General features: G+C 68.1%; 1 protein-coding gene across 2 annotated transcripts; it reads left to right on the forward strand.

Annotated features, from left to right (window-relative positions):
* Positions 1-1,618: 1,618 nt before the first annotated feature.
* On the forward strand, positions 1,619-24,464 carry AXL (AXL receptor tyrosine kinase). 2 transcript variants are annotated; one of them, XM_075016487.1, is made up of 20 exons: positions 1,619-1,845; positions 5,065-5,263; positions 6,519-6,619; positions 6,868-7,050; positions 9,691-9,771; positions 9,869-9,984; positions 10,817-11,012; positions 11,444-11,583; positions 12,080-12,215; positions 12,693-12,719; positions 13,055-13,187; positions 13,502-13,593; positions 14,518-14,613; positions 17,754-17,831; positions 17,982-18,074; positions 19,114-19,235; positions 19,339-19,448; positions 19,680-19,839; positions 21,753-21,889; positions 22,443-24,464. In XM_075016487.1, exons 1-20 carry the CDS (start codon positions 1,773-1,775, stop codon positions 22,798-22,800), a joined length of 2,631 nt encoding a protein of 876 aa, XP_074872588.1. In that variant the 5' UTR covers positions 1,619-1,772; the 3' UTR covers positions 22,801-24,464. The 2 variants fall into 2 exon arrangements, with proteins under 2 accessions (XP_074872588.1, XP_074872589.1); XM_075016488.1 differs by lacking the exon at positions 6,868-7,050.
* Positions 24,465-25,459: the final 995 nt, after the last annotated feature.

The raw sequence follows: 25,459 nt of genomic DNA on the forward strand, positions 1-25,459 counted from the left end.
GTGTATCTGGAGCAGGACTGCTCTGCTCGCAGTGCCTGGCTCCCACCAGACTGGGAAGGGCCTTGCGTCTCTGTGATGCCCCAGCCCCAGCCCACGGCAGCAGCAGAAACCGTCAGCCCTGCGCCATGCTTCCAGCTCCCTGACGGAGCAAAATCAGGAACCTGGTGGTGCACCAACCAGAAGGTCCCTGGAGCAATGCACCGAGAAGCCGGCGGGTCCCAGGGGTGTAATTCCAGAATGGTGCAGGGATGCCAGTGGGGTAAAGCTGGTGTAAACAAGTAACAGGTCCTAACCCTTCCTGTTTCACTATGAGCGGGAGCTTGGGTTGGGGGCAGGGCAGCCGCCAGAGTACCTCAGTCTCGGGAGCGCCCGGCCCAAGGGGCCCTAATCTTGGCTGGAGTCTGGACAGCGCCTGGCCCGACGGGGCCCCGATCTCGCCCGGGGTCTGGGCAGCGCCCGGCCCAACGGGGCCCCGATCTCACCCAGGGTCTGGGCAGCGCCCGGCCCAACGGGGCCCCGATCTCACCCAGGGTCTGGGCAGCGCCCGGCCCAACGGGGCCCCGATCTCACCCAGGGTCTGGGCAGCACCCGGCCCGACAGGGCCCTGATCTCGGCCGGGGTCTGGGCAGCGCCCAGCCCGACAGGACCCCGATCTCAGCCAGGGTCTGGGCACAGCCCGGCCCGACGGGGCCCTGATCTCAGCCAGGGTCTGGGCAGCGCCCAGCCCGACGGGGCCCTGATCTCAGCTGGGGTCTGGGCAGCGCCCAGCCCAATGGGGCTCCGATCTCGGCCAGGGTCTGGGCAGCGCCCGGCCCAACGGGCCCTGATCTCGGCCGGGGTCTGGACAGCGCCCGGCCCAACAGGCCCTGATCTCGGCCGGGGTCTGGACAGCGCCCGGCTCGACGGGGCCCCGATCTCGGCTGGGGTCTGGGCAGTGCCCGGCCCGACAGGACCCCGATCTCACCCAGGGTCTGGGCACAGCCCGGCCCGACGGGGCCCTGATCTCAGCCAGGGTCTGGGCAGCACCCGGCCCGACAGGGCCCGGATCTGAGCTGGGGTCTGGGCAGCGCCCAGCCCAATGGGGCTCCGATCTCGGCCGGGGTCTGGGCAGCGCCCGGCCCGACGGGCCCTGATCTCGGCCGGGGTCTGGACAGTGCCCGGCCCGACGGGACCCCGATCTCACCCGGGGTCTGGGCAGTGCCCGGCCTGACAAGACCCCGATCTCACCCAGGGTCTGGGCACAGCCCGGCCCGACGGGGCCCTGATCTCGGCCGGGGTCTGGACAGCGCCCGGCTCGACGGGGCCCCGATCTCGGCCGGGGTCTGGGCAGCGCCCGGCCCGACGGGGCCCTGATCTCGGCCGGGCCCCGCTGCTCCCTGCAGACGGGTGTCAGGCCCGGGGTCGCTGAGACCCATCTCCAGGCTCCCGGTTCCGCCGCGCCGAGCGCTGGAACTTTAACAGGGAAGTTGCCTGGTGCGGCTCTGCTCCCACTAACCCCGGGCCGGGCCGGGATCCCCGCTGGGGGCGGCGCTCGCCTGCCCCTTCTCTGGGCCTGGCCAAGCTGCAGCCCAGCCTGCGGGGGCGGGCGGAGCCGGGAGCCGGGCCGGGCCGGGCCGGGCGCAGGCAGGGAGGGAGGCCCCGGCTCTGGCTCTCGCAGCCGGTCTGCTCCGACCCCGCCCCGCGGCCAAGCGGGGACTCAGGCGCGACCCCCCGGGAGGAGCCGGGAGCCGTCGGCGCGGAGCGAGCTGCGGGGACGCGGCCGAGGGCAGAGCATGGGCCCGGCCCGCTGCTCGCTGCTGAGCCTGCTGCTGGCCTGCGGGCTGGGCGCGGGCGCCGCCCGGGCGGGTGAGTACCGGGGCCACATGGCCGCAGGGCTAGTGCCAGCCGGAGCCCCCTGCAGGGCCCGGGCCGGGGAGGCCGAGGCCGAGCCCCGCGTAGCCTCCCCTCGAGGGCGGCGGGGGAGAGCCCTGCTGGTCCTGGCACCGCCTGCTCCGACCAGCCGGCTCCTCCCGGGGCCACCGCAGCGATGAGGGCCCGGCGCGGGGCGGTGGACGTGGGTAACCCTGGCTCTGTCCCAGCCGCCAGTGCAACCCGGGCCAAGTCCCTTCGGCCCCGCCGTGCCTCAGTTTCCCCAGCGGGGCTGAGGCTCCGGGCGCTGGTCTCACCGGCCGAGCCCACCGCGAGAGGGGCCTGGATCCGGGGAGGCTAAAACGGCCTCAGGGCAGAATATGTGGCAGGTGGTGGTTGGCAAGTGTCCAGCCAGAGCCCCGGGCTGAGCTGGGGGCTGGGGGTCGGGAGTGAGGGACACCGGCAGAGCTGGGGGCTGGGGGTCGGGAGTGAGGGGCGCCGGCAGAGCTGGGGGCTGGGGGTCGGGAGTGAGGGGCACCGGCAGAGCTGGGGGCTGGGGGTCGGGAGTGAGGGGCGCCGGCAGAGCTGGGGGGCTGGGGGTCGGGAGTGAGGGGCGCCGGCAGAGCTGGGGGCTGGGGGTCGGGAGTGAGGGGCACCGGCAGAGCTGGGGGGCTGCGGGTCGGGAGTGAGGGGCACCGGCAGAGCTGGGGGCTGGGGGTCGGGAGTGAGGGGCGCCGGCAGAGCTGGGGGGCTGTGGGTCGGGAGTGAGGGGCGCCGGCAGAGCTGGGGGCTGGGGGTCGGGAGTGAGGGGCGCCGGCAGAGCTGGGGGCTGGGGGTCGGGAGTGAGGGGCACCGGCAGAGCTGGGGGGCTGCGGGTCGGGAGTGAGGGGCACCGGCAGAGCTGGGGGCTGGGGGTCGGGAGTGAGGGGCGCCGGCAGAGCTGGGGGCTGGGGGTCGGGAGTGAGGGGCGCCGGCAGAGCTGGGGGGCTGCGGGTCGGGAGTGTGGGGCACCGGCAGAGCTGAGGGGCTGCGGGTCGGGAGTGAGGGGCACCGGCAGAGCTGGGGGCTGGGGGTCGGGAGTGAGGGGCACCAGCAGAGCTGGGGGGCTGCGGGTCGGGAGTGAGGGGCGCCGGCAGAGCTGGGGGCTGGGGGTCGGGAGTGAGGGGTGCCGGCTGAGCTGGGGGGCTGCGGGTCGGGAGTGAGGGGTGCCGGCTGAGCTGGGGGGCTGCGGGTCGGGAGTGAGGGGTGCCGGCTGAGCTGGGGGCTGTGGGTCGGGAGTGAGGGGCGCCGGCAGAGTTGGGGGGCTGTAGCTCAGGAGTGAGGAGCACCGGCTGAGCTGGGAGCACAGCTCACTGCTCTGGGAGCCCCAGGCTGGGAGAGCTGAACACATGCCTTGGTGGCTAGCTGGCCCGCACAGTCCTAGCTCCATACCCAGGCATCTGGGGGCCCCTCCCAACTCACTGAGAGCTCCGGGGGACATCTGTGCAGGGGCAGCTGAATGCTCGGGGTCAGGAACAGCTTGTGTGGGGACAGGACGGGGTACAGGTCGGAGTCCCTGGCCTGGCACTGAGCTTCCCAGCTGGCCTCTGTTCTGCACATCCCTCTCAAGTCACTCCGCTTGGGGCTGTGTCACACTGAGGTGCTCCTCCCCAGAGCTGGCTGCATTTCAGCACCAGCTTCATCTTCTCACAGATATTGTATTGAAACAAAAGGTGATTGTTATTGTGTCACAGCTAGTACTGCCCAGACCCCAGCCGAGATCAGGGTCCTTCGGGCCGGGCACTGCCCAGACCCCAGCCGAGATCAGGGCCTGTCGGGCCGGGTGCTGCCCAGACCCCGGCCGAGATCAGGGCCCCTCAGGCCACCGCTGCCCAGACCCCGGCTGAGATCAGGGCCTGTTGGGCCGGCGCTGCCCAGACCTGAGTGAGAACGTGGCCCTATCAGGCCTGGCATTGCCCTGACAAGCTCCCAGCTGCACAGCCAAGAGAAGGACAAGTCCCCTCGGTTTCCAGCTCACTGCAGGGCCTGGCCCCAGAGCTCCCAGATGTCAGTGGCAGAACTGGGATTTGAGCGCTGGTTTCCACAGCCCTTCCCACTAACCTGGCCCGGCCGTGGGAGCCTCTGCCCAGCCCTGCAGCTGTTTGCTGAAGCTCTCTGAGTCCCAGGCCCTGGGATCTTGGCCGCCCGCTGGGACATGCTGGGAACGCGGCCCGGGGGGGGCTGGCCCGGCCCTTGCGCCGGAAGCTGGGAGGGGAGAAATGAAAGAGGAAATAAACTGTTTGGAACCACAGTGGGCGAGAGGTGCCTGGGGCAATGCACCCAGCTGGGACAGGGGCTTCTCAGGCTGCTGCCGCGACCCCCGGGCCCCAGAGTGAGCAGCGGTGTCTTGCGAAGTCCTGGGGGCTTCCCACGCCCTGGAATGTGGCTCCCCATCCCAAAGGGATAGGCGCGGGGGAGGCCTGGGAAGGTCCCTGCACAGGTAGCCCTGCTGCCCGGCTCAGCTGTCCCCAGCCCCCACCGATCCCGGCTCCTCCCGGCAGCTCAAGGGCTTTCAGGTGCCAGGCCTGGAGCCATGAGGCACCTACGTGGCCCCTCCCGACAGCCCCCACTGGCTGCTCTTGGCCTTGGCAGTTGTCTGGCACCTGCCAGCTCACCTGGCAGGGATCAGCCCCTCCCAGGTGCTCTCCCTCTGCACGGTGCCAGCCAAGCACCTCCCGAAGACAAGCGGCATCTGTCCTCGTGCCCCCCAGCCCGGGCATCACCACACAGGGGGGCTGGCAAAGCTCTGGGCCCCCAGCAGTAGGCCCAGCCAGTCACATGCTGCAGGGCCAGAGCCCCAGGGCTCAGGAGGGACGTCCCTCACTCCGAGCTCTGCGTGAGAAACCAGCCTCTGCCCATCTGCAGAGTCAGGGGACTGAATCCTTGGACGTAGGCACAGAGATGTGGCTGCTCTGAGGTGGGGTGTGGGAGTGGGTATCCAGAGGCCTGTCACCTGGAGCTGAGATGTAGCCACCTCTGGGGTGGGGCACAAGGGCTGGTGATACCCAGACCTCCTCCCCAGGCACTGAGTTGCAGCCACTTCTGGAGCGGAGCGCAGAGGCTGAGTACCCAGGGATCCCGCTCCCAGCTTGGAGGTGCAGCTGCTCAGCACCGAAGAGGTTCTGGGGGGCTGGCCTCTGGCAGTGCCCCCCTCACGGTCTCCCTGTCTGCCCCCAGACCTGCACTTCCTGGAGAGCCCCTCGAACCTGACCTCATCGCTGGGCAAGGACGTGCGGCTGCGCTGTGCCGTGCAGCTGAGCCATGAGCTGCCCGACATCAGCTGGCGGCGGGACGGGCAGGAGCTGGAGCTGGCCGACAGCAACCAGATGCAGGTGCCCATAAACGAGCAGGACTGGCTGGCCATCAGCGAGCTGAGGTGAGCGGGGACTGTCCCCTGGGTGCTCCCTCCGGAGGGGTGCTGGGGACAGCTGTATGGCCCAGACCTCTGATGGGGCATAGCCAGGGGCCAGCCGGGGTGGAGGGCCCGTAATGTTGGCTGTTTCTCGGGACACAGCTGAGAGCCAAACCTGGGGTTCCCCCCCCGAGGCCCCAGACCCATCGCACAGGGTCCATCTGTCACCCCCCTGGCCAGCAGTTCCCTCCCACACTCCAGCTTCCCTTGCGCCAGCACCAGCCGCCCGCCTCCGCGTGTGCGCGGGAGCAAGGGCTCTTCCGGGGGCCGGGGGCCTCCTTTCGAGGGGACCCGTCTGCGGGCGGGTTTGCATTCCGAAAGCAGCACTTACGAAGCGGCAAGCGGCCGCTGTTATGCAAATGCGGCGCCGAATATTCATATCAGCACCTCATTAGCATTTTCGATCCGCTGCATTTACACACCCCTTCCAAAAGGGAGGGCCAGCGCAGGCGCAGCCCAACGAGATAATTTATTGGCTTTTGTGGGGCAGAGCTGGTCCCTTGGCTCGGGAGATCTGCCCTTCCCAGCACAGCGCGGACGGATCAGAACACAGAGCCCCACGCCCGGGAATAACAGCTGACGAATCAGATCCATCAGCTGTTCTGACTCTGTCCACGCTGCGCTGGGAGGGGCGGCTCTGGGTCTCCCCATGGAAGCTCATCGCCTGCTGAATACTTTGACTGGTCTCTTGAGGCGCTCCAGGAGGGCTGCTGGGGTTGGTGGGGTACAGACTCGCCCAGGGCCTCTCTTACCTTTCACAGTAGGCACCCCGCTCCTGGCGTGGTCTCCCAGAAACTAACGTTTCAGCTGCAGGCCCAGAGCCGACACTTAAACGCTGCGTATAGCAGAGCTGCAAGCAGCCGGGCAGCACAGACCGATTCAGCCAATCACCAGCGTTCGGCAGAGGCCTCACCTGGCACGAGATTAGGTGCCAAGCTGGGACGCAGGGTCCTTTCAAGCCCCAGCGAGGTCAGGGGCCCGGCGTGCAGTTGGGGCATAGCCGGGGGACACCAGGGTCAGGCGTCGCCCTGCGCCGTGGTGGACAGTGTGGGCTGGGGGCTGGCAGAGCCACCAGGGAGACCCCCCGGACCCCGTTACGTCTGTGGTGGGCAGCCAGCGCCCCCAGCCCCTGCTCCCCCCTCTGCTGCAGGGGGGCGACCCATGGAGCCACCCTGGGTCGGGCGCTGCCTGTCTTGCTCACGCTCCCTCTGCCTCGCAGCATCCCCTCCGTGCAGCTCTCTGATGCTGGCAGCTACCAGTGCGCCGTGTGGGTCAACGGGGAGGAGGTGCTGTCCGACGCCGCCCACTTGGGCCTGGAAGGTGAGTGCGCTCTGGGCCAGCTCCACCTGCCCCGGGCACCGCGCCAGGGCCTGGCATCCGCACCCGGAGGGCTCAGGGCCATGGCTGGATACAGGGAAAGCAGCAACACAGCCAGGGTCTGCTGGGGCCTCTGCAGAGGGCGGGGGGCAGATGCCCTGGCTCGGCCTGTTGGGGTGAGCGCAGGAACCATCCCAGCTCCAGACCATGGGAGCGGCAGACTCGGCTGAGCGTGGCTCTGCCTGCCCCAGGTCTGCCCTTCTTCTCCGAGGAGCCCCAGGACCTGGAGGTGGCGGCTGACACCCCCTTCAACCTGAGCTGCAGCGCCCAGGGCCCCCCTGAGCCAGTATGGGTCGTCTGGCTGCAAGATGGGGCCCCCCGCAACTCCCTGGGGGAGCCCCTGGCACAGGTGCCCTCCACACTGGCCGTGAACGGTGAGTCCCTTTGCAGGGAGGGCGGCTGTGGGCTCTCGGTGGGGGGTGGGGGAGGAGGGGGGTGCGGGGTGCAGCCAGCATAGGCGAGCGCTGGCCTCTCTTCCCAGGCAGCAGGGCCCCCTCCCCCTGCTCCGCTTGGCTCTCAATGAGCCCCTTGTCTCCAGCCTGCCCCCCCTTTTGTCTGCAACAGTGGCAGCAGTCACAGGCGGCGGCTGTTCCCCAGGGCCAAGGAGGGGCAAGGGGGTGGGGGGCGCTCTCCAGGCCTGAGAATGAGGGGGAGGGGATCTGCCAGCCCAGCCCACGGGGAAACTGAGGCACAGAGCCTTCCACCGGCAGCATGGTCACGTAGGGAGTCTGTGGCAGGCCTGGGAATAGAACCCAGGCATCCTGCTTCCCACTGCCCCAGTCTGACTCAGCCAGGGGGAGGTGTCGGGCACCGGCGGGGCCTGGGCTGGGCTGGGCGACAGCGGGGGGGGCCTTGGGCAGCCATTGGGTGTGGCCCCAGGTGTACCACTGGGGAGGGACGTGTCCTGCGAGTGGGGCCCTGTGAGCCCCGGCGGGGTCCCCTGCAGGGCTGCTGTGCCCTGGGCCTGGGCTGGGGGTCAGCCAGGGGTGGGGGGGGGGTGCAAGGGCTGGGTGGGCACAGAGGGATGTGTGGGGTGGGGTCTGAATCCCAGGAAATTGCTTGTCACTAGCAGGCCTGGGCAGGGCTCCTGGGGGGGCTATGGCCCCTCCCCTGCTGCAGGGCTGGCAGTCGGGCTAGGCTGTCGGGGAGGGAGTTAGCCCAGCCCCTCACCCAGGTGTCAGTCCTGTGGTGCTTAGCACCGCCTCAGGCCTTTCATTGGCTGTGTCTTCCTCACCTGTAACCTGTTAGCACCTGGGGAGAGAACCCAGGAGTCCGGGCTCCCACTCCCCTGTTCTAACCACCAGCCCCCACTGCCCTCTCAGACCCAGGGAGAGAACCCAAGAGTCCTGGCACCCAGCCCCCCCGACCAGCCCGCCTGCTCTAACCACTGGCCCCCACTGCCCACCCTGGCACCCGGCCCCTAGGTCCAGACCCCTGTGACATGACAGCTGGGAGCCGCTCACATGGCAGGGGCTGGGCCGGACATACCAGCCCTGAGCTGCTGGCTGGAGGGAAGCCTGGTCCAGATGTGCTGGGGCGCAGCCAGGTGGGGCGGGCACTGCTGGGGCCTGTGGCCAGAGGTGCCAGGGGTTTGGGGCGCCTGGGCATGTGACGGTCACTCACCCCCACCCACCCCTTTCTCCTATCCCTGCGGGGCGCCGGGGAGGAGCCCGTCTGCCTGATAAGCCCCAGGCACTGTGACCTTGGGGGAACAGCCCTGGAGCTGCCAGACCCAGCCAGGATGGGGGCAGGGGCTGGACAGGGGGCTGAGCAGGGCACTGGCTCCAGCAGGCAGTGGGGGTGATGTGGGGCAGGGGCTTGGGGGGCGCTCTCCCCAGGCAGGCAGATCTGTGGGGCACACGGGGAGGGCTCAGTAGAGGTCAGGCACAGCTGGCCCCAGTTTGGCGCTATGGGGTAGGGAGCAGGGCAAGGGCTCCGTAGGGGGCGCTCAGGCTGGGGTAACACGGGGGCTGCAGGTTGGGACTGAGGGGCACTGGAGGGGAAGTGTTGGGCTGGGGGTTGGGCTGTTGGGGGCAGAGCTGGGGTAGGGGGCTGGAGGTTGGGCTGTGGGGGGCAGAGCTGGGGTAGGGGGCTGGGGGTAGGGCTGGGGGGGCAGGGCTGGGATAGGGGCTGGGGGTTGGGCTGGGGGGGGCAGAGCTGGGGTAGGGGGCTGGGGGTTGGGCTGGGGGGGGCAGGGCTGGGGTAGGGGGCTGGAGGTTGGGCTGTGGGGGGCAGGGCTGGGATAGGGGCTGGAGGTTGGGCTGGGGGGGCAGAGCTGGGGTAGGGGGCTGGGGGTTGGGCTGGGGGGGCAGGGCTGGAGGTTGGGCTGGGGGGGCAGAGCTGGGGTAGGGGGCTGGAGGTTGGGCTGGGGGGGGCAGGGCTGGGGGTTGGGCTGGGGGGGGCAGGGCTGGAATAGGGGCTGGAGGTTGGGCTGTGGGGGGCAGAGCTGGGGTAGGGGGCTGGGGGTTGGGCTGTGGGGGGCAGGGCTGGGGTAGGGGGCTGGAGGTTGGGCTGGGGGGGGCAGGGCTGGAGGTTGGGCTATGGGGGGCAGGGCTGGGATAGGGGCTGGGGGTTGGGCTGTGGGGGGCAGAGCTGGGGTAGGGGGCTGGGGGTTGGGCTGTGGGGGGCAGAGCTGGGGTAGGGGGCTGGGGGTTGGGCTGTGGGGGGCAGGGCTGGAATAGGGGCTGGAGGTTGGGCTGTGGGGGGCAGAGCTGGGGTAGGGGGCTGGGGGTTGGGCTGTGGGGGGCAGGGCTGGGATAGGGGCTGGAGGTTGGGCTGGGGGGGGCAGGGCTGGGGGTTGGGCTGTGGGGGGCAGGGCTGGGGTAGGGGGCTGGAGGTTGGGCTGTGGGGGGCAGAGCTGGGGTAGGGGGCTGGGGGTTGGGCTGTGGGGGGCAGGGCTGGGATAGGGGCTGGGGGTTGGGCTGTGGGGGGAAGCCTGCCAGCAGAGCTGTGGGGCGGAGGGGCAGCTGGTGCCCCTGCCCCATGGCTCACGCCCTGCCCGCGTTCTCCCCCAGGCCTGAACAGAAGCGCCTCGTTCTCCTGCGAGGCCCACAACGCCAAGGGCGTGGCCACCTCCCGGACGGCCGCCGTGACAGGTGAGGGGCTGGGAGGCGATTGTGAGGGGCTCCCTGAGTGCCCCCTGCCCCCCGTGCACAGCTGGGGTGGCCCCTGACCCCCGTTTGCTGCCTGCAGTGGTCCCCCAGCGCCCCAGGAGCCTGGGCCTGGTGACACGCAGTGACACGGCCCTCGAGGTGGGCTGGGAGCCGGGGACCAGCGGGGAATCTCCCCTCCGCGCCTGCACCGTCCAGGTAGGCGTGCCGGGGCCGGGCCAGGCCGGGGGAGTGCGGGGGGGGCTGTTCCAGGGGCCGGGGCTAGGGGAGGTCACGGGGGTGGGTGTTCTGGGGGTTGGGGTTGGGGCTGGGGCAGCATGGGGGGAGCTGTTCCAGGGGGCAGGGCCAGGGGGGTTCCAGGGATCGGGGCCAGGGCAGCGTGGGTGGGGCTGTTCTGGGGATCGGGGCTGGGGGGGCTGTTCCGGAGGCAGAGCTGGGGGCATTGTTCCGAGGGTTGGGGCCGGGGCAGCATGGGGGGGCTGTTCTGGGGGTCGGGGGAAAGTGGGGGGGGCTGTTCCAGGGGGCACAGAGACTCCCCCCCCAGGCAGGGTGGGGGGGAAGGTGACCTGGGGCGGCAGCTGCCCCCCACTGCCCACTGGCCTTGCTGGGAAAGGGGAAGTGCAAGTTGCTGAGTGCTCGGATTTGGGGTTTGATAAAAGAATCTGGCCTCCTGCTTCTGCTTTTTCCCAGAGCCAGACGTCCGCCCTCCCTGCCCCCTGTCAGGGCCACCCCCCTTGAGCACCACCCCCAGTCTGGGGAACCAAGACTCACATCCCGGCGCCTCCTGAGACAGGAAACTGGGAGGGAAGGGGGTTTCCATGGCCTCCCCAGCCGTGGGCTGGGGCCCAGCAGTGCCCTGGTGGGGGTGCAGGGGGACCCTGCAGGGCTGTGCGCCGGCTCGGCCCCCAGGGTGGGGCGTGGGGCCCCTGGCGTGCCGGGAGCGCCACGGAAGCCACGCTGCTGCAGTGGGGGAGTGGAGCAGCCCCGGCCCCGGCCCCAGCCCCACCAGTGCCCCCGCTGTCTTCCCCAGGCCGTGCGCACGGACCAGGACCTCGGCACCATGGCCCCCGGCGCCATGTACAGCCAGAACGCCAACGTGCCGCCCTTCCGCCACCTCATCCTGGGGTTGGCGCCCTTCGCCACCTACCACGTCCGCGTGGCCTGCCTCAGCGGGGCCGGCGCCTCCCGCTGGACCCACTGGGTGCCCATGGAGACCCTGGAAGGGGGTGAGGGGTGCTGGGCGCCAGGCCTGGGCTCTGTCCCCAGCCTGGGGGAGTGGGGGCTAGTGGTCAGAGAGGGGCTGGGCACCAGGGCTCCTGGGTTCTCTGTTAGATCGCAGCTGGTGCAGGCTGGAGCAGGGAACAGGGGTGCACTCCGGCCCCCCAAGGCCGCTGAGTGCGTTGGTGCGAGGGCGGCAGCTCTGGGCTCAGGAATGTTTTGCTCTGATACAGGGCTCTGTGCGGTGCCAAGAAAAATGTGGGGGCTGGGCGGGCGGGGGGGGGCTGTGTTCCCAGGGAGGTGGGGGGGCCGTGAGCAGGCGGGGTTCCCTGGGAACACAGCCCCCTGCCGCCTCTGGGGGGAGCTCTGCACCCCCCAGCCCTTGGCGGGGCCCAGCCTGGAGGGGGGCAGCCCCCATGACGTGTCTGTGCCCCCGCAGCACCCCGCACCCCTCCACAGAACGTCACGGCCTTCCAGAACGGCAGCCATGCCACGGTGCACTGGCTGGAGCCCCGCAGGCCGCTGGGGGGGGTCCTACGCGGGTACAAGCTGGCCTACCACAGCCCCGACTCGCCAGAGGTGAGCTCCAGCCGCCCCTCGCAGCACCCAGGGGCCAGGGCAGGGGAGCCACCCACTCGCCATGGCCACTAGGCTGGGCCCCCATCCTTGCCCCATGCAGTGCAGGGCCCTGCCCCATTTCCCACCCGCTGGGAGCTGGTGCCCCACAGGAGCCAGGCCCTGTGCCCCATTCCCCACCCCTGAGACAGCAGGTCCCCGCCCAGGGGCGGTTGGGAGCCAGCGCCCCAGAGGAGCCAAGCCCTGTGCCCCATTCCCCACCCCTGAGACAGCAGGTCCCCACCCAGGGGCGGTTGGGAGCCAGCGCCCCAGAGGAGCCAAGCCCTGTGCCCCATTCCCCACCCCTGAGACAGCAGGTCCCCGCCCAGGGGCGGTTGGGAGCCAGCGCCCCAGAGGGGACGGGCCCCATTCCTTGTTGACCCTCCTTGCACTGCCCTGGGACCACCGTCCCCAGGGGGAGGTCTGGGGTCTCAGCCTGTCTGTGCCGGCCGTGCCCCAGGTGGTGGTGGACGTGGGGCTGACCACGGAGAAGACCCTGGAGCTGGCCTCGGAGGTGCAGAACCTGACGGTGCGGGTGGCCCCGTACACCAGCGCTGGGGACGGGCCCTGGAGCGATGCCGTGGTGGTCTCATCTTGTGAGTGCGGTGGTGCTGGGCCGGGCGGCCCATGGGGAGGGGGCCCCTGTCGTGCCTGTGCCCTCAGGGCCAGAGCACGCTCTGTCCACTGGGCCAAATGCCTGCACACCCCAGGGGTCTCGGCCACTCGTGGCACAGTCCAGGACAGCTCCAGTCCTGCTCCTGTGCATCCCCCAGCTCCAGCCCAACCCCTGGTTCTAACCTGGCACCCGGCGCCGATCCGGGTCCCATGGTTCTGTGTTGAGCAGTTTGCAGCTCCCAGCACTGACGTGGATTTCTCACAAGCCCAGAATTTGGGCCGGTTCCAAGCCGGGTCCTTTTTCTGGGCCAAAGCCCCTGGGACCTGCTGGCTGCACCGCTCCTTGTCCTGGTCCCCAAACGCTGATCCCCTGGCCTGCCCCTGCCCCTGCCCCTGCCCCAGCCCCAGCCCCAGCCCCAGCCCCAGCCCCAGCTAACGCTCCTCTCTCCCCTCTGCAGACCAGCTCACCCCACGGACCCAGCAAGGTGAGGGACCATCCCTGCCCCCTACGCCCTCCCTGCCCCCTGCCCTCCCCCTGCCGAGAGGACAGCTGGGGGGCTGGGTTCCTGGGTGGGTCCAAGCAGAGGGCTGGGGGGCTGGGTTCCCAATGGGGGGCTGGGTTCCCGGCTGGGTCCAAGCATAGGGCTGGGGGGCTGGGTTCCCGGGTTCCCAACAGGGGGCTGGGTTCCCGGCTGGGTCCAAGCCGGGGGGCTGGGTTCCCAGGTGGGTCTGCGAGGAGATCTGGGGTGTGGTGGGTTCCTGGGCAGGTCCCAGGGCCGCCCTCTGTGTGCCCTGCCCTGCTAACCCCTTCTCTCTGCAGTGTGGGAGAGCGCAGCCCCCACCTTCTCGTGGCACTGGTGGGCCGTGGTCCTGGCTGTGGCCCTGGCTGTGGCCTTCACCATCTTCCTCCTCCTTGTGCTGGCCCGGCTGCGCAAGAAGGAGACACAGTTCGGGTGAGCAGGGGCTCAGGGGAAGGATGCAGGTGTCAGGGTGGGGGGCAGGTGGGTCAGGGGAGGGGAAGGAAGCTGGAGGGCAGGGCGAGGCAGGGAGAAGCTGGGTCAGGAGAGGGGAGATAGAGCAGGGGGCAGGGCAGGGGGCAGCTGGGTCAGGGGAGGGCAGGGGAGCAGGGCGAGGAAGGGGGGTGGAGCTGGGTGGGGCCCATCCCTCTAGGGGCCGCTGGCCCCGGTCTGCCTCCGGGGGGCCTGGCTGGCTGGCTGGGGGTCGCGCGGCTGCAGCTGGGCTCTGCCACGGGCTGTCCCCTGCACAGGGAGGCCTTTGAGCCGCGAGTGGAGAGGGGCGAGCTGGTGGTCCATTACCGCGTCCGCAAGTCCTACAGCCGCCGGGCCACGGAGGCCACATGTGAGTACCTCACTCTTGGGCCCCCCCGCATGGTGCCGCCAGACCACCGGCACACCCCAGACCTGGCACGCAGCCTCAGGCCACTGTCTGCCCCTCGCGGGGCCGTTCCCCTCCAGCCCCAGTACTGAGACACCAGCTGGACACGAGTGGTCCCTGTATCAGCACCTTTGCGTATCCCTGCAGCACCCAGCCCGACGGGCCCTGATCTCGGTCGCTCTGTGTCTGGGCAGCGCCCGGGCTGACGGGCCCTGATCTCGGTCACTGTGTGTCTGGGGGCACCCAGCCCGATGGGGCCCTGATCTCGGTCACTGTGTGTCTGAGGGCGCCCAGCCCGATGGGGCCCTGATCTCGGTCACTGTGTGTCTGGGCAGCGCCCGGCCCGATGGGGCCCTGATCTCGTTAGCTGTGTGTCCAGGGGCACCCGGCCCAACGGGGCCCTGATCTCGGTTGGTGTGCGTCTGGGCAGCGCCTGGCCTGATGGGGCCCTGATCTCGGTCACTGTGTGTCTGGGGGCACCCGGCCCAACGGGGCCCTGATCTTGGTTGCTGTGTGTCTGGGCAGTGCCTGGCCTGATGGGGCCCTGATCTCGGTCGCTGTGTGTCTGGGGCCGACAGGCCCTGATGGGGCCCTGATCTCGGTCGCTGTGTGTCTGGGGGCACCCAGCCCGACGGGCCCTGATCTTGGTCACTGTGTGTCTCGGCAGCACCCGGCCTGATGGGGCCCTGATCTCGGTCGCTGTGTGTCTGGGGCCGACAGGCCCTGATCTCGTTCTGTGTGTGTCTGGGGGCATCCGGCCCGACGGGGCCCTGATCCCGGTCGCTGTGTGTCTGGGCAGCGCCCGTCCCGTGGGGCCCTGTCGCGGCCGGGGTCTGAGCAGAGCCATCGCTGTGCCGGCGGCTGATCCTGGCCCCCGTCTCATGGCAGTGAACAGCCTGGGCATCAGTGAGGAGCTGCGGGAGAAGCTGCGGGACGTGATGGTGGAGCGTCACAGGGTTGCCCTGGGGAAGACGCTGGGCGAAGGTAGGGCACGACCCAGCCACCTTCCTGGAGCGCTGCGGCTCCTACCTCCAGCACGGGGCTCTGCCCTCCCGGCGGCTCCTGGGACCCCTCCCCTGCAGCCTTCCCAGGCACCTCTCCCTCCCGGCTCCAGGCAGAGCCCGGGGCAGCTGGCGCTGGGAAGGGGGCTGCCTGTCCTGTGCCTGCCACCTGCAGGCCCCTGCCCCAGCCTGAGTGTCACGCCAGCAAGGTGGGAAAGCCCTTCCACCCGTCCCTCGCTCCCTGGCCCCCGGGGACTGCTAGCCGTGCCCCCGTGCCAGGCCACCCCCACGTGCCTCCAGCTCTGCCCGGCTCCCAGCTCCCGCATTCAGCCGGCTCTGCAGGGGGCATCCCTCTGGGCTGGGCCTGCCCTGCTCCAACTCCTACTGCCCCCCGTGTGCCCTGGGGGCAGGGATGGATCCAGCGCGGCCCCGGCCCCGATCCGGCCCCCCCGCCCCGAGCGTTGCTTAAAAATCCCCCTTGGCCCATATGTTCGGTGTGGGCCCAGCGCCCCCTGCTGGGCATCGCGATCACAGCAGCTGCACCCGGTTCCTGTGCGCGCCTGGCCGGAGCGCCCAGCACTGCCAGAGGCAGGAGCGAGGCCAGTCGGAGGAGAGGCAGCCTGTGTGTGACCCCCCACCCCCTGCGTGTGACCCCCCCACCCCCCCTGCACCCACAGCCCCTCCTGCCCCCTGTGTGTGACCCCCCCAGCCCCCCTGCACCCACAGCCCCTCCTACCCCTGTGTGTGACCCCCCCACCCCCTGCGTGTGACCCCCCCACCCCCCCTGCACCCACAGCCCCTCCTACCCCCTGTGTGTGACCCCCCCACCCCCCTGCACCCACAGCCCCTCCTGCCCCCTGTGTGTGACCCCCCCACCCCCTGTGTGTGACCCCCCCACCCCCCCTGCACCCACAGCCCCTCCTGCCCCCTGTGTGTGACCCCCCACCCCCTGCGTGTGACCCCCCCACCCCCCCTGCACCCACAGCCCCTCCTGCCCCCTGTGTGTGACCCCCCCACCCCCCCTGCACCCACAGCCCCTCCTACCCCTGTGTGTGACCCCCCCACCCCCCCTGCACCCACAGCCCCTCCTACCCTCCTGTGCCCACAGCTACCCCCTGCCTGCCACAGCCCCTCCTACCCCCTCCACCCACAGCTACCCCCTGCGCCCACAGCCCCTCCTACCCCCTCCACCCACAGCTACCCCCTGCACTCACAGCCCCTCCCACCCTCCTGTGCCCACAGCTACCCCCTGCCTGCCGCAGCCCCTCCCACCCCCGTGCCCACAGCTACCCCCTGCCTGCCACAGCCCCTCCCACCCCCTCCACCCACAGCTACCCCCTGCGCCCACAGCCCCTCCTACCCCCTCCACCCACAGCTACCCCCTGCACTCACAGCCCCTCCCACCCTCCTGTGCCCACAGCTACCCCCTGCCTGCCGCAGCCCCTCCCACCCCCGTGCCCACAGCTACCCCCTGCCTGCCACAGCCCCTCCTACCCCCTCCACCCACAGCTACCCCCTGCGCCCACAGCCCCTCCTACCCCCTCCACCCACAGCTACCCCCTGCACTCACAGCCCCTCCCACCCTCCTGTGCCCACAGCTACCCCCTGCCTGCCGCAGCCCCTCCCACCCCCGTGCCCACAGCTACCCCCTGCCTGCCACAGCCCCTCCCACCCCTCCTGTGCCCAGAGCTTTTTCAGACTTTTTCATCTGCGTCTCCCCTCCCCAAGCCGGGCTGGTGGCTGGTGGTGTGAATGGGGTGGAGGTGGTGCTGCCTCCCTGGTCCTGCCATGTGTTGCTGGCTTGAGCCCGCTGTGCCCCTCCTGGCGCCTCTCCCCTGCTGGGCCTGCTGACTGGTGCTGGGAGCAGGGCCTGTGCCAGCCCCCGAGAGGGCCAGGCCGCTCCCAGCTCCAGCGCCCGCTCACAGTGCCAATGCCAGGAGCGGGAGACGGAACCGGGCCCATTTTATCTCCCTGGCCACTCCCCCCCCGAGCTTGAGGTCCCCCCTGCCCGGTGCTCACCCCCCGCCCAGACCCCGGTGCCCCTCGTCATCCTGGGAACACGGCTCACCCGGCTGCCGATGGGGTGCAGCGCGCAGGGCCCCCGAAGCCTACCACACACGCACTCTGTGTGTGTGTGCTGTGTGTGTGTGCTCTGTGTGTTCCCTTGTACGCACTGTGTGTGCTCTGTGTGTGTGTGCTGTGTGTGCGTGCTCTGTGTGTTCCCTTGTACGCACTGTGTGTGCTCTGTGTGTGTGTGCTGTGTGTGCGTGCTCTGTGTGTACCCTTGTACGCACTGTGTGCGCGCTGTGTGTGTGCGCTGTTTGTACCCTTGTACGCACTGTGTGTGCTCTGTGTATGTACCCTTGTACGCACTGTGTGTGCTCTGTGTGTGTACCCTTGTACGCACTGTGTTTGTACCCTTGTGCTCACTGTGTATGTGTATGCTGTGTGTACCCTCGTATGCACTGTGTGTTCTGTGTGCGCACTGTGTGTGTACCTTTGTACGCACTGCGTGTGCTCTGTGTGTACCCTTGTACACACTGTGTGTGCACTTGTGTGTACCCTTGTTCACACTGTGTGTACTGTGTGCGTGTGCGCGCTGTGTGTACCCTTGTATGCCGTGTGTGCTGTGTGTGTGCGCTGTGTGTGTACTTTTGTATGCACTGTGTGTGCTGTATGTGTACCCTTGTGCTCACTGTGCGCGCGCTGTGTGTGTACCCTTGTACACACTGTTCTGTGTGTGCTGTGTGTGGTCACTGCTGTGTTTGTGTGTTCACTGGTGTCTGTGCAGTGTTGTGTGTGTTCCCTACTGTGCATGTACGCGATGCGTGAGTGCAGTGTCTGTGCCCCATGTGTCTGAGTGAGCGCGCACTGCTGTGTGTGTGGTTGTGTGTGCGCATTCCCAGCTGTGTGTGCACGCAGTGTTGTGTATATATGCAGTGCGTGTGTATACAGCGTTTGCACGCTGTGTGTGTGTGCAGACGCCCTGCCCTGTGTGCCTCGCTGCCGGTGTCTGGGGGGTCCTGCTACTGCTGCCCCCGGCGGGCTGCCCTGCCGATGGCTGGGCTGGGTGTCCCAGCGCCCCCCGGCCGGGGTCTCACCCCTCTGCTTCCTGCTCGCCAGGTGAGTTTGGCTCCGTCATGGAAGGGCAGCTCAACCAGGATGACTGCGTCCTTAAGGTGGCCGTCAAGACCATGAAGAGTAAGTGCTCTGCAGGTGCCTGGACCCCCACTTCCCCCAGCTCCTCTCCCCTGGGCCCCCTCTGCCCCAGCCGCTTTCCCAGGCCCAGCCCTTCCTCCCTGCCCTGCGGCTCTGCCCCTGCTCCGGCCTCACCCCCCCGTGTGCCCCCAGTCGCCATCTGCACCCGCAGCGAGATGGAGGATTTCCTGAATGAGGCCGTCTGCATGAAGGACTTCGACCACCCCAACGTCATGAAACTCCTGGGTGAGCCCCCGCCCGCCTGGGCCCGGCACGCGGGGGGGTAATGAGCAGGGCTGCCCCTAGCAGTGGGGCTGTAGCAGGGCCCACACCTGGGCCATAGAGAATGAGGGGTCCCAGCCCTGCCTGCTAGCCCCATACATCTCACCTGCAACGGCTGCCAGACCAGACCAGCCCCAGCCCCAGCCCCAGCCGGGCACTGCAGCCCCAGAGCGGACCGGACCGGCAGCGGGGGCGTGGGGCTGGGCAGGGAGAGGAAGGGCACAGGCTGGGCTGGGGCAGGAGGGCTCCTGGAAAAGCAGCCATGGGGGGAGTGATGGGGACGTGGGGCGGCTGGCAGGGGAGTGGCCACAGGCCGGGCGGGCGAGGGGCCGTTGGCTCTCCTCTGTTGTGCCTCTGCCTCGCCTCGGCCACCACAAGAGCTATAGCAGCCCCGGGCAGTGACCCAGGTCCTGCCCCTTTCCCAATGGTCACCCGGCGACCCAGCCGGTCCCCTCTGCCAGCCGCAGCCTCCGGTGCCACCCACGCACACGAGTGCCCCCCAGGCGGGGCACTGCGCCCCGGCTCTCGAGAGCAGCTGAGCCCCAGAGGGGAGAGTGACTCACCCACCCTCAGGGAACCAGGAGTCCTGGCTCCCGCCCCCACTCTAACCGCTAGCACCCGCTGCCCTCCCCCACCCCCGCTCTAACCGCTAGCACCCGCTGCCCTCCCCCACCCCCTGCTCTAACCGCTAGCACCCGCTGCCCTCCCCCACCCCCGCTCTAACCGCTAGCACCCGCTGCCCTCCCCCACCCCCCTGCTCTAACCGCTAGAATGTGCTCTCATTTCGGCTCGAGGTGTAACACCGTCTGGACCTGCACTTTCAAGCTCAGTGCTTGCCTTCTGGGGGGTTGGGCATCCAGGGGCTGAGATCCAGTGGGGCTGGCTCTGGGAAGCAGATACCTGGAAGAGCTGGCGCCTGGGCAGGCTGGTATTTGGAGAGGCTAGGGTACGGGGGCCTGGGATTGGGGGCAGGTCTCGCAGGAGCTCTGCTTCTCCTGGCCAGGGGTGTGCCTGCAGAGCACGGAGAGCGAGGGCTACCCCTCGCCCGTGGTCATCCTGCCCTTCATGAAGCACGGCGACCTGCACAGCTTCCTGCTCTACTCCCGGCTCGGGGAGAGCCCTGTGGTGAGTGTGCAGCGCCCAGCCCCAGCCACAGGCACTAGGGGCCGGGGCGGGAGGGCGGGGGGCAGCCAGAGCCCAGCCTGGCCTGACGGACTCTCTCCCCCAGTACCTGCCAGCCCAGACGCTGGTGCGGTTCATGGCCGACATCGCCAGTGGGATGCACTACCTGAGCAGCCGGAACTTCATCCACCGGGACCTGGCCGCCCGCAACTGCATGTGAGAGCTGGGGGGCCGGATGCCCGCTCCCCCACCGGCCCATCGCTGAGGCTGCCCTGCACTCAGGGCAAGGCTGAGCACAGCCGGGGCCCTCCAGAGCCTGTCCGACTCCCCCGTGCCCTGCCACACGCCCCTCCTCACCCACACCCCAGCCAGCCTCTCCTCCCCGGCCCCCAGCCTAGCCCCCTCCCACACCACAGACCCGCTCACCCGGCCCTTGCTGCCCCGCAGGCTGAACGAAAACATGAACGTGTGCGTGGCTGACTTCGGCCTCTCCAAGAAGATCTACAACGGTGACTATTACCGGCAGGGTCGCATCGCCAAGATGCCCGTCAAGTGGATTGCCATCGAGAGCCTGGCCGACCGTGTCTACACCACCAAGAGTGACGTGGTGAGTCCCGGCCGGCACGGCCCCTGAGCCCCCTGCCCCGGCCCCTGAGCCTCCTGCCTCTGATACAATATAAGAAGCCTTTCCTGGCACAGATGAGAAAGCAAAATCAGGGCAAATTGCTTTTAAAAGGGCCCGGACAGCCCAGCCTGGGGACCCTCCGCTGCAAGGCCCCAAACCCAGCACGCAGAGCACAGCTGTCCCCACACCAGCCAGCCAGACGTCACCCAGCAATGCCCCTCAAGGCTCCTGTTCTCCGAGCCACCACCAGTCCCCTCTGCACACAGGGGCGGTGATGGAAACCAACCTCAGCAAACGTGCACAGGGTCTGCCAGCCCCACCCCAGGCCAACACACACCTCCGATCTCACCCAGAAGGGCACTGGGCCCGGCCATTAGCAGCCAACGTCGAAAGGGTTGTTAATAAAACAACGGGCTGAGTGTAAAATTGTTAAAACAACCCAGTTACAGCTGTCGGTCACGTAGCTCTCGGTGCGGCTGCAGCAGGTGGAATCCAGCCTTTGTTAGCAGGCTCAGTGATCTGTGGGGGTCAGTTTGTAGCAGAGATGCTCCTGAAGAGATGAGCTGCCCTGGCGTGTGACCAGAGTGACCAAGATACATTGGAGGGTTGGCCCAAAAGAAATCTGATGCGGTTCAACAAGGAGAAGTGCAGAGTCCTGCACTTGGGACAGAAGAATCCCAAGCAATGTTACAGGCTGGGGACCAACTGGTTTAGCAGCAGTACAGTAGAAAAGGACCTGGAGATTACAGTGGATGAGAGGCTGGATATGAGTCAACCCTGCGCCCTTGTAGCCAAGAAGGCTAATGGCGTATTGGGGGGCATTAGGAGGAGCATTTCCAGCAGCTAAAGAAGTTTATTCCCCTCTATTTGGCACTAATGAGGCCACACCTGGAGTGGTGTGTCCAGTTCTGGGCCCCCCAGTATACAAAGGATGTGGATGTGCTGGAGGAGGTTCAGCAGAGGGCAACAAAAATGATTAAGGGGCTGGAGCACATGACCTGTGAGGAGAGGCTGAGGGATTGGGGTCTATTTAGTTTACAGAAGAGAAGACTGAGGGGCGATTTAATAGCAGCCTCCAACTTCCCGAAGGGGAGCTCTAAAGAGGCTGGAGAGAGGCTGTTCTCAGTGACAGACGGCAGAACAAGGCGTAATGGGCTGAAGTTACAGAGGGGGAGGTGTAGGTTGGATATTAGGAAAAACTCTTTCCCCAGGCGGGTGGTGAAGCTCTGGGATGTGTTACTGAGAGAGGTGGTGGAAGCTCCATCCCTGGAGGTTTTTAAGTCCTGGCTTGACAAGGCCCTGCCTGGGATGATTTAGTTGGGGTTGATCCTGCTTTGGGCAGGGGGCTGGACTTGACCTCCTGAGGCCCCACCAGCCCTGGGATTCTATGAGACAAAGATGGAGGAACCTCAGGGCCCCTGTATCTCCTGGCCCACATGGCGGGAATCCCATCGCTCCTCCTATCTGAGCTGGAGCCTGTCCCACAAGCAGGTCACCTGCCCGTGTCCGTCTCAGGCAATCTGCCTTTGCCTCTGTTCAGTGACAGGCCCACAGCCAAACGCCTCGGCGGTGGATTGGACTCTGACAAGGTCCGATCTCTGGAGTGCGGCCTCGCCCGCCTGTCAGCCCAGGGCCGGCGCTCCTCTGGGCGTGGAGTTATGACTCCAGCATCCAAGCCGCACAAAGCCATTCAGCAACCGGCCGGCTGCGGACAGACCCCTCCCTTGGCCCAGCCCTTGGTGCAGACCTGGGACGCTGGTCACAGTGACGGTCCCACGTTCATCTTAAAACCCAGTAACGTCACGCCCAGGCGGGTGTCACCGCCGACCCCCTGCCCCGGCCCTGAGCAGCCCCTGAGCCCCTTCCCAGCTGGCACTAACCCTCCCACCCTGCAGTGGTCATTTGGGGTCACCATGTGGGAGATCGCCACGCGGGGGCAGACGCCGTACCCGGGTGTGGAGAACAGCGAGATCTACGACTACCTACGCCAGGGCCACCGCCTCAAGCAGCCACTCGACTGTCTGGATGGGCTGTAAGAACATACGCCCTGGGATCCCCCGGCCCCCTAGGAACCTCCCAGCCCCCCCGGGACCTCCCCAGCCACCCTGGGACCCCCAGGGACCCCCAGCCCCCCCAGGACCTCTCAGCCCCCCAGAACCCTGGGACTTCCCCCAGCCCCCCCGGGAACCCCCAGCCCTCCTAGGCCCCCCCCGGGGCTCCCACCTCCCCTAGCCACCCTGGGACCCCCCCCAGGACCCCCAGCCTCCCCCAGGACCTCCCCTAGCCCCCCCAAGACCCTTCAGCCACCCTGGGATTCCCTGGGACTCCCCAGTCACCCTAGGACCCCCCCCCAGTCACCCTGGGACCTCCCAGGACCCTTGGGATTCCCCCGGCCACCTCAGAAAGCCCCTGGCCTCCCAGCACCCCCCACGGCAGAGCTTTCCCAGGGGCCCCCCCGCCAGGAACCTGCCCCCTGCGGTGCTAGGGCCCCTCCCCCACCATTCCCGGCATGCTGCATCGCTGTGCTGGGCAAGGCGCGCCCCAGAGGTGGCCACAGCGCCCGTTCATCGCTGCCCCTCCTCCAGGTACCAGCTGATGAGCAGCTGCTGGGCCCTGAACCCCAAGGAGCGGCCCAGCTTCGAGGTGCTACACGGGGAGCTGGAGAAGATCCTGCAGGGCCTCCCGCCCGCCCAGGGCCCGGACGAGATCCTCTACGTCAACATGGAGGACGGGGGGGCGGAGCTGGGCGCCATCGGGGGGCTGGGCCCTGAGCAACCAGCCAAGGAACGGCTCCCCTCAAAGGGGGCCATCGCAGCCCAGGTGCACCAGGCCGAGGGGGCGGGGCGCTATGTGCTGTGCCCTGCCCCCCCCGAGGGCGCCCGACGGTCCGGAGACCCCCCCCCACTGCCTGCGCCCTGCGCTGCCACCGAGGAGGGGGCCTGAGGGTCGGGGCACACTGAACCCCCTCACTGGCAGGGACGGGGACCCCCAGACTGCCCCCATGTCCTGTCTGAGACCCCCATCCTGGGCTCCTGCCCCCTCATCTCCTTTATGACCTCCATCCACGGCTGCAGCCCCCCAGGTCCTGTCTGACCTCCCACACTGGGGCTCTGCCCACTTCACCCCATTCCCTGACATTTCCTCCCCATATCTCCTGTTCCCACCGCCTTGAAGAAGGGAACCCAGCCCCTCCAGCCACTATTCCTGAACCCCAGGCCCCCTGTCTTCAGCTCCCCCATCCCAGCTGCCTCTCTCCCCCCACCCACCAGGGCTGGCTGAGGCCCGCCTGCCCCGTGGGACACGCCCAGAGGCCCTACTGGGACAGAGCCTCAGGGTGAGTGGGGGCGGCCCGGCTTGAGTGGGGCAGGAAAATGGACTTTGTCCCAGCCTGGTGGGGCTCCAGCCCCCAATTCCCCTCAGCTGCATCACCGCCATAGGCTGGGCTGGTCAGGAAGGGGGCGACACTGGAGGGGAGCGAGGGCGCCCGCAGCAGAGAACGGAAGGTGACTCACGGCACCACCACCCAGGAGCCACCGGGCCCTCAGCTTGGTACCAAGGGAGCCTGGGCTGTGTGTGGAGCATTTTGGGGCCAGCTCCCAGCCCCTGTGGCCGAGGCCCAGAGCCAGCTGCTGCGTGCAGGGGGGTCCCTGGACTGACCCAGCCCCTGGTGCTGCCAGGAACTGGGGCCCAGCTCTGCATGGGTCCCCCCTTCTGCCAGGTAGGGCTAAGCCCAGAGCCGGGTGAGGCCCCATAGTGGCCCCCTCCCACCTGGCACCCTGGGGCCCAGCCAGGCCTTGCCATGGCAGGGCAGGGGGAGCTAGGCCCAGGCTGACACCAAGGGATGCAGCCACTCCACGTCCCCCTTTGCCCACAGTCAGTAACGTTTGCACTGCTGTCCGTGCTGTTGTGCCAGGCAGCCGGGTACACTGCAGGCCCCAGATGGCAGTCCTGCTCTGCCCGCGGGCCGGCTGGATACAGTGTCCCTGGCAGCTCCTGCGCTGCTGCCAGCTGGCGCCGGGCGGCCCGTGGGGCTGGGGCCTGCAGTGCTTCAGCTGCACATGCCAGGGGTGCCCAGCGGGTGTGACAGATACCAGCCCTTGCACCCCCCGGGCGCTGCTCCCACCCACAGCGCCGTCAGGCTGCTGCGAAAGCCACCGAGTCCCAGGCATTCCGCGGGCCTGCGCCCGCCATCAACTCCCACAGGGCACCCAGCTCCGGGGGCAAAGGAGGGACCCTTGGCTGGGGGGAGCTCCAGGGATTTGGCTTTTGATAGCCCCCTCCCCGGCTGTAAACGCTGCGTGAGCGTCCCTTGCCCACCCGACTGCCTGCAGCCCCAGGCCACCAGCCTGATCGCAGGCTCACCAGGAAACCTGGCCTAGGGCTCTCTGCATTAGCTGGCAAACCGGGGCCTGGGCCAGGGCCACAATGCCAGCTCCTGGGGCTGCCGCCCACGGGACGTTTATGGAAATGTACAGACTTCATTTGCACCTTGTATATGGCCCAGCTGCGCCAGTTTTTAAAGGTGCCTGCAGCCCTGTGCGGCGCAAGCCAGGCACGAGTGCTCGGCCGCAGCCACGCTGAGAAATAAATGCTTTCGGTACAGAAAAGCCACAGGTCCTGGAGCTGTGTGATTGGCGTGAATTCCAGCTGGGGGTGGGCATGGTGAGAGCAAGGGGCTGGGAGCCAGGACTCCTGGGTTCTCTCCCAGCTCTTAGGTAGCAGTGGGGCTAATGGTGAGAGCAGGGGGCTGGGAGTCATTGTCACGAGCTCGCCCCATATAGCTGGGCAGGTCGTGACTCAGCCCCATGCTCCAAGCAGATGGGAGTGTGTATCATTTTGGAGAGAACCAACCTTGGGCAAATTTCTTAAAACAGAGCCACTTACAGGCCAGGATTCCCTTCTCCCTAAGGCAAACCCAACCAGCCACCCCAGCCCCACTGGCCAGCCAGAAGCCCCACAAGCAAACCCCCAGGTTTTCCAGCTGCTCCTAATGTGCGAACCAGCAACACCCCCGTTAGGTGAGAGGCTGTGAAAACCTATTACACCAAACCCGCTCCAGTTCTTCCAGCCCCCAAGGGCCCAGCCAGAGTCCCAGACCTTTCCCAAAGCAGCTCGCTGGGCCCAGCCCATCGAATCAAATGGCAAAAGGTTTAGGAACAGAGGAGGTGAACGGAACTGGTACGTTCCATCCATCGGTTACAGCTGGTGAAGCAGATGTCGGCAAGGGTATCAGTTGTTGTTCTTGCAGGTCTGTGATGAGACATCCCCAAGAGACAGGCCCTCAGTCCGTGCAGCCTGGCTGTGCCCAGTGCACAACAAACGGTCACTGCCAGGACGTCTGTGTAGTGCAGCCTCAGATTCCCCTGCCCGATGCCGGGCTGTGGCCCAGGGCCACAATGGACAGTCAGCCCCTTGGGTTTCTGGGCCGTTTGTTTTCCTGGGTTCCTTTCGGCTCACAGCCTTGCTGGTGGTTATCCAACTCAGGGACCGGGTCAGCTCCTGGACGTGGGCTAGCGATCCCTCTTCCCGTGAGATTCCCAAGGTCCCGCTGGAGCCTTGTTCTGCCTCATCCTTCCTGGTAGCTAGTAAACCCAATCCTCTG

Source organism: Carettochelys insculpta, chromosome 22, assembly GCF_033958435.1.
Source record: "Carettochelys insculpta isolate YL-2023 chromosome 22, ASM3395843v1, whole genome shotgun sequence".
Taxonomy (NCBI): Eukaryota; Metazoa; Chordata; order Testudines; family Carettochelyidae; genus Carettochelys; species Carettochelys insculpta.